We start from the raw sequence: 7,975 nt of genomic DNA on the forward strand, positions 1-7,975 counted from the left end.
CTTTGCTTGTGAGATATGGTATCCTTACAAGATTATTATGTTTGTAGCATAACAAAGAGCATCACATCTGTGATGAGTTTTTTTTCATATCCCCTGACTATTGTGAACAGTAATTGTTTCATTTATTTGAGAAATACATTTATCTATTTAGAATCAATAGTAAGGGAATAATTATATTGGATGTTTATTACTATTTTATCAATTTGATATTGCTCCTAAAAAGAGCACACACTATGTGAACAAGGCTTATCGTTATGAGTTTATGGAATATTGGTAAAAGGCAGAGGACTTAAGATGTATTGGGTGTATACTTAGAGAATTTGATTTCAAATCATATGAAACTCAATCATTATGCCTTATGGGAAAAATACCCACGTCTCCAATCTCCCTATTTGGAAACATGGAAACAATAGATGCCAATGTATGTGTCTTCCTACCTGCAAGAGTATTAAAACTTTTTGACGAGACTGAGAACATGGATACTTATTGAATTCACATTTTTCTTGAAAGATAGTAATATCCTAAATCAACTAGCCCAACAACACACATCTCAGATAAATGTAGAGATGCTCTATCTCAGAGATGGTGATCTCTAACTTATGAAGAGGAGATTCTAACTCAGGGAAGGAGTGAGAACATGTGGATTCTGAAATTTAGTCCACACACCTAAACCAGGTTTGGAACATGGTCAACACTTCAAAGGGTATGGTACCATCGTAAGTGGATCTTTAAATAAATATTGGTGCTGTTGGTAGACTTAAATTTTTTTTAAAGGAAAGTTCTTGGAGCAGGGGTTCTCACTAGCAGCCATGATAAAGCACATCATGATTATGGAATCTGGGAAATGGATAAATCCTAAATTATAAATCATCAAATAATCTGAAATCAGATAAACCTAAATTATTCACCAAGTCCTGATTTAAATTATTTTATGCACTTATTAATGAACATGAGACTAATCCCCCTTTCATTTAAGGATAAAATCCCACATTTTGTTGGAGTTTTATTAAAATAACCCTCGCTAAAGGCCATGTCAAAAACATGTATGATTTATTTAACTAGCTCCACAATTCAGATTTAGAAGTTTCGTTCCTATTAGGGGTGGATGAAAATGTTGATTAAGGCTGGATTTCATGAAATATTAGCCCTCATTAGCCGTGGATTTAAATCTAAGGGCAGCGAATATTAGGTCTTTTCTATTTAAGCTTGAGTTGTTCCCAGACATTTTGATGAGTGAAAAATTAGTATTTTCAAGATCCCTTCTATTTCCTAAAGAGTATGGAGTAGATATTTCAGAATATATGATCATGGAATTGAAGAAGCACCAAGTCATCCTTTACTGGGAATGACAACAAGGCTGATATGATTTTCCCTCAATGCTTACATGTTTTTGCCTCTTATTTTCCACATTTCAGTCTTATTTTATAACCAAGCTTTGGATCCTTCCAATTCTTCAAATCATGCTGAAAATTCCTCATGTAGCAAAAGTTAGAAGTAATTTTGTACATGACATGATGCCGTCGAGTCTAATGTTCGACTGCTGCAGCCTGCAGATTATGTGCCTCTGTAGGTTGCTGAAGCAGATAGTGCAACTGCTCAATTTGCAAGCTTGAGTTCGATTGCAACATGAGCAAAATTCATGTTCAATTGATTCTTCTTCATTTTCTTCCTCTTGTTCTTCAAAATCATCTGTCAATAGGTCTGGCCATTTAGTTTGATTTTCTCCCTCTTTCCTCAGGAAGTTTACTTTGATTCTTCTACTTTGGCTTCTACACTGACGAATCAACCTGAGCCAACAGGGACTAGAGACAATGAACACCCAAGACACGACATTCTAAGGGAAGGGGGACAAGTATTCAAGTTTCATAAATTTTATTCAGTTCTAGATACTGCTGTATTGCACTCGTTGAATACAACACATTTATTTTGCAGATAACACACCCGTACTGTTTTTGCTTCTCGTCAAACGTGCACGCTGAAGAAACAGAAGAAACCATCCAAACAAACATCTCGTCAGCCTGCAACTTTGCGAGGCGCGCTCTGGGTGGCGGCGGTGGCGGCAGGACAACCAATAAGATCTGCCTGCCTGTGCCATCCCCCGGCCTTCATCAGTGGTGGCGGTGGCTGTCGCCAAGTTGTCGGCGCAGGACGAGCGACTGGGCCCAGTGTCATTTGCCCCAACTTAGCAGCCACATCCGACGCTCTCCAGGATGCTCTCCTTCCCCCCTGTTGCTGGTGCATACCTGCCACTGCAAATCACCAAGACGGCGTCAGATAACCACGCAATAATCCAGATATTATATATGCACGAGCAAACTAACCTTGCTGATAATTTCTCTGAGGAGGGAGATAGCGTGGCTGCAGCACCTGGGGGTTTATTTCCGGCTTCCTCTGGCCACCTGCCATAGCAAGAAGAAAAAAATCCCATTACTCTGTCATGCATAGGGTTTGAATTTGTCCACAATTTTGAGTGCCTGATTGATCATGGTCATTCATAATTGTTTCATCATTGCCTCTCCAACCCTTGCACTCAGGTTTTGCTCACCTGCATGTGCAGAAGCATTGAGCATTGAAGGGTTCATCCTTGGCGGCGGGTTTAGAGCCCCAAAGGAGTAGTTCCGTCCACTGTTCCTCCTCTGTCCAGCATCTTCCTCTTTCATAACTAGGGGAAAAAATAAAGAAAAGTAAAGGGAAGAGCAGTGTTGATCAATGTTTTGAGGACTCAGAAGATCAGCAACTGACCTCGCTGGGGAGAGTAGGGAGGACTAGATCCGGCCGCCCGCCAGCGAAGAGAAGGCGGTATGTAACAGAGACAAGGCTGCACCGGCGAAATAAAGAGCTCTTAGTATTTTTAGTGTTTGGGGGAGAAACATCATCAGAGACGATAGCGAAGGCATTGTTGGTTACCTGGAAGAAAGGATGCTGAAGTGCTTCTACCGCGCTTGGTCGCTTACGGGGGTCCCACGAGCAAAGCCTCTGTATCAGGCTTAAGATTAATATTGTCCACAGAAAATGACGTTCTTGTACATACAGAAGAGCAAATTAGCCCATGAATCGCACCGTGATAAGGCTTATGGCGTCGTCACTAGCTGACGGGATTATCTCAGAGAGAGCAACTCCGGAGAACTGCGAAGTGGCAAATGTTCAAGACAAATTAATTACAAATATTACACAAAATAATGAAATCTTGAAGACTATCTGCTGTTTGACTAAAAAAAAAAGCCAGCTAGGAGAAATCAAAATGACTAGCTCTGTAACCAATGCCTATATATGTATGGCTTTATCAATTTATTAACCAACTAATCTGCTTAACAAACACTGACCTGTGGAAACTGGTACTTCATTTCACCTGCCAGACGTAGCCCCTCGGCCCAAGAATTATGATTTGGAGAGCCAATAACGGTGCAAATTTTGTAGATTTCATCAGCTTCACTGCAGCGTAGACAAGAAAGCACAGAAATAAGAGAAAGAGATGGGAAACAAAGACGACTAAGACTAGTTAATGGCATTAGAGGGCGCGCAAAATCAGAGTTTATTTTACCGCTCGGCTGGTAATAAATTAGCCACTGGCCTTCACCTTATTTTGTCAAACGAAAAATAGCAAAAAATAAAAATAAAAGCCAAAACCTCGAATGATATCAGCTTAAAAGGATGGAAATTACAAACCTTGAACCTGGAAAAAGAGGTCGGAGTGTAAATAATTCAGCCATGATTGCCCCCATTGCCCACATGTCTACAATGAACGGTTGATAAGAATAGAAAATTTTCATCAAACGATCTAGCAAAAAGTAAAGATATTTACCAACTTCGGGGCCATATACAGGTGACTGGAGCAAGACTTCTGGTGCCCGGTACCTGAACAATTTCAGTAACCGTTAGAACAATATGAGAATTTGAAATGTCCCAAGTTTAAGCACAGTTCATGGTATGAACAGACTCCGATGAACACCGACCAGCGTGTGGAGACATATTCTGTATAGGGGGGCTTGGAGCAAACTTCCCGAGCGAGCCCAAAATCTGCTACTTTGATTGTGTCTTTTGTAATGAGCAAGTTTTCTGTCATTGATACAGAAAAGAGTAAAAAATTAGGAACTATTAAAACGATTCATAGTGGCACTATCCCAATGAAAAGCTGAAATAATCAGAGGGAAAAGTTAAGCGAGAGGAACAGGCCAAAACTAAGAAAAATGAGAAGAATGTGAAATGACGAGTACCAGGTTTCAAATCACGGTGAAAACATCCACGCTGATGCATGTATGCAAGAGCGTGAAATACTTGGAAGCACCAACTTCGAATCTTAGACTCGGAAAAGAGTTGCGTTTGGTCCTTCATCACTTGGTACAGATCAAATTCCTGAAAGAAAATAAGACTTCGTAATGATTACTGAAATGGGGCCAAAGTAAATAACAATAATAACATCAAAACCCACCATGAACTCAAACACGAGGTATAATATATCATGTTCTCTGATAACTTCCTTCAGTTTCACAATATTTGGATGCTCCATCATCCTAAGAGACTGTTCAAAAAGAACCGGAGCACAAATGAGAACCAAAGGTCCCTAAAGTACCAAAAATCTTACGGGGGAGATGGATCACCAACCTTAACTTCTCTCAGATTCATACACTCCTCCCAGGAATAATACTTTTTCTTCATCTTTTTTATTGCAACCTAATACAAAGCGAAGTGAAAGTAAGCAAAGCATAAAATTGCATATCCCAATCTAAGCATCAATCTGAATATACAAATTGCATACCACTTCTCCCGTGAACTTATTCACTGCTCTCCATACGCAGCCAAATGTTCCGTCGCCAACCTCTTTTACAACTCTGTAGCTGTAGAGGAAACAGATATCTTAAGGAGATGTAACAATAACTTAGAGAGAAGACCCGCTCAGGAAAGACATACCTATCCATTGCCTGCAGAACCTTGTGGGCAAAGGATTCCAGAATTGCCCTTGCTGTTCTGCTATACAGAGTAGTAACTTAAGCTGGTCCGATATAAAAGCTTCAAAGTCTTACTTCGTAACTGCCATGAGACACTGTAGCCTGTTCTATGGGAATTTGACTGCCCAGAACAAGCGGTTTTACAGGGCCGAGAAAAGGGAATCTTCCGGGGAGCTTTGATCTAGGAGCATTAAGAACACCTAGACAACTCCTCATCGATATAAGATCAAGGTCTCAGATGATTGAGCGACACCAGACACAATAGCCATAAGAACAGTAAGGTTCGATCAAACAGGAATGGTTGAACAGGACCAAAGCACAAACCCTGAATCAAGTGAGGAAAATAAAGTTAGAGAACTTGGTCCACCAGTGGAGACAAAAAACTGTATAAAAGAACCTCATTTAACTTACCACGCATTAAAAGATTGTCATTTAAAGATTAACGGCCAGGGCATTGCACTCTTTTGAGAATCTATGGGAAAGTTAACCATCTCACGTACGTCTTGATGGCCCAGGGGTAAGTGGAGGCTAAGTGTGGTTTCCAAAGGAAATGACCAGAAAATCTCCAACAGTAAGAAACCTCCAATCAAGAATCTCCCGGAAAGCCAAAACACTGTGCTGAGAGAAACGTGGCTGCAACTGCACTTGCTCCATGTCTCGAAAATGGAAATTAAATCCACAACTAATCGCAGGATATCTGCCTGCAAGGTCGACAATATAAAGATTGAAAATGCTAAAACGAATTCAAGTGAAAAAAAAGAGAAGATATTGTACGGTTCGCACGAAACCATGAACATAGTATTTCCCAGCCAAAGAAGCGTAGAAGAGATCTGATATCATTAAACCTGATTGACAGATTTCCATTCGCTGACTCTAAAGCAATCATAATGAAGAGTTTTAAACAGCAGAAAGCAGTACCCTTTCTGCGCGTTCGTAGAAAACATGCACCATGATGCAAACACCCAAGAATTCAAGGAGGGGTATCAATGTTCAAGGTTCAGCGAAACAACAAGCAAAAAGACCTACCCAGGAGGCTTTAGAACCTCCTTAACATTAAAACTAGGAAGGGTAGCCTGGTAACTAGTTGGAGTCGCAGCGGGAAGCTTAGACGAAATAAGTGCAGATATTGAGAATTCTAGTTATTAAAAATTTCTTAAAGGACAACAACGCCTCCCAGATGTGAAACGAGAAGAAGGGTAAAAAATGTTACGATTGAGAGGGTTTGCTACCATGCGTCGGAAGTACAATTTAAACCTCAGTTCTAGTGATCTGATTTTGTCAGGTTGAAGGGGCAAGACGTCACTCTTCACAAGGTTATGGCGTTCATGTCATAGGCAGCAACTCCTCCAAACAGAAGAGGAGAGCCAACTATCATGTCAGGTTGAATAGGACGAAGATAATCGACCAAGTTTTACATACATGACATAAGGATACACAACGAAGAGAAGAAGTGTGACCATATAATAAGAAAAAGCACAAGACGCATGAGGCAGGCATAGGACAGACTGTTCAGACCTCACAACTATGCTTCACGGGAAGAAATTAGAAGATTAAAACTAAGAAACTTCCCCCATTAGACCAAAGAGTTAAACAGGTATCTGACCAAGATAAACGTAATGAGGATACATAAACGTAATTATAGTATTAAAAAAGAATAAGTTTCTTCTTTCGAAAAAAATTCCAAGATTAAAAAATATTTCACAAACTTATCGAAGATATATGGCTTAATGACCGAAATTTTATCCGGTGAAAACACTTGAAATAAGGAAAATGGGGATGGCGACTCGGATCATCATAACCCAGCGCTGCCAAAGTCGGAACACAACAACAAATAAAACATAATTCTCGTTCTTCGTCGTCTCAACAAGAAATAGAAGAAAAGCATAAGAATTCTAGCTCCTCGGTGACAAAGGGCTAACGGGGAAAGAAGGCTTGCAAAGGCCATGATCATGGTTACTAGATAATACGCAGATATCGCGCACTTCCACAAGAAATATTCATACAAGAATTAAACCGTAAGGATCAAATATATTCCTCGAAACATCGAGGTATCAACCACGTCAACAGAATAAAAGGGACGTGGAAATATCAGCCACAGGCCCCCGCACAAAATACCTAGGTGGATCTGGAAATAGAGAAGGCAATAGACATCCGATCTCTCAAATCGGGAGTTCTTCACACCGGATAGATCCCACCAGATAATCCAATCAACCCGTCGGCACGTTCTTCCCCAAATCCCCAAAAAAAATTCCCAGAGATCTCGAAACCCTAAATCAAGGTCAAACGGAAGAGAAAACTACCGATTTTGCGAATACGGTCGGTGAGAAAGAATTAAATCAAACCACGACCATGGGCAATCGAGCACGTGTAATGATAAAAAACCCAGATGAAGCATAACCTTTGACGAATCCGGCATACCCTTCCACCCCGCAGGCCGAGAGGTCCGCCAGGCACCGCCTCTCCCTTTCGTTCTGCCGACGCGTTCAGAATCCTTTATAGTATACGTGTCAAGCGCTAAGCCAAAATCCACAAGCGTACTCTAGACCTCGGGAAGTATTTAAGCTAACGTGCACCCTTGATCCCACTAGATTATTAGTTTTTGTGGTTTCCCTCCGTTGAAACTAAGAACGGCTTCTGGCCATTTAGACCCCACCGTTTTAAAGTCTTATTATAGCCCTTCTGGATAATGTTATACGTGGACAACCAACGAGGGATGGGAATTAATAAAGTTTACAAATCTCTTTGAAGCATAATTGAAGGAAAAGAGGGAAGATTTTGCGAGACCTTGCTTGGTTAATTTTTTTATATAAAACACGAATCATTTAGGATGTCGGTTCCGACGACGGGAGTTTAGGAGCGAAGGTACACGCAAATGACAATAAATTAGGAGCATCACTTTCTACAGTTTTATTTGATAAATTGGGCCACCTAACCCCTCTTTTCCCTTGTTTTGTGCTGATTTTTCTTATTCATTAGGCTCTAATATTTCCAGTTTTTGAAAGATAAAGTTTACTACATTATACTTGGTG

The 7,975-nt window shown here is 40.5% G+C and overlaps 1 protein-coding gene across 2 annotated transcripts; it reads right to left on the reverse strand.

The window, feature by feature from the left end:
- Positions 1 to 1,832: 1,832 nt before the first annotated feature.
- On the reverse strand, positions 1,833 to 7,483 carry LOC144711652 (cyclin-dependent kinase F-4-like). 2 transcript variants are annotated; one of them, XM_078585650.1, is made up of 17 exons: positions 7,345 to 7,483; positions 5,358 to 5,647; positions 4,909 to 5,271; positions 4,757 to 4,835; positions 4,603 to 4,671; positions 4,430 to 4,519; positions 4,215 to 4,353; positions 3,954 to 4,056; positions 3,803 to 3,855; positions 3,667 to 3,733; positions 3,324 to 3,432; positions 3,061 to 3,126; positions 2,908 to 2,976; positions 2,743 to 2,818; positions 2,546 to 2,662; positions 2,322 to 2,399; positions 1,833 to 2,249 (listed from the first exon to the last, which is right to left on the reverse strand). In XM_078585650.1, the coding sequence occupies exons 3-17, from the start codon at positions 4,914 to 4,916 to the stop codon at positions 2,014 to 2,016; spliced, it is 1,359 nt and encodes a 452-aa protein (XP_078441776.1). In that variant the 5' UTR covers positions 4,917 to 5,271; positions 5,358 to 5,647; positions 7,345 to 7,483; the 3' UTR covers positions 1,833 to 2,013. The 2 variants fall into 2 exon arrangements, with proteins under 2 accessions (XP_078441776.1, XP_078441777.1); XM_078585651.1 differs by lacking the exon at positions 7,345 to 7,483 and adding an exon at positions 7,062 to 7,272.
- Positions 7,484 to 7,975: the final 492 nt, after the last annotated feature.

Source organism: Wolffia australiana, chromosome 14 (assembly GCF_029677425.1).
Source record: "Wolffia australiana isolate 7733 chromosome 14, ASM2967742v1".
In the NCBI taxonomy this organism is placed as follows: domain Eukaryota; kingdom Viridiplantae; phylum Streptophyta; class Magnoliopsida; order Alismatales; family Araceae; genus Wolffia; species Wolffia australiana.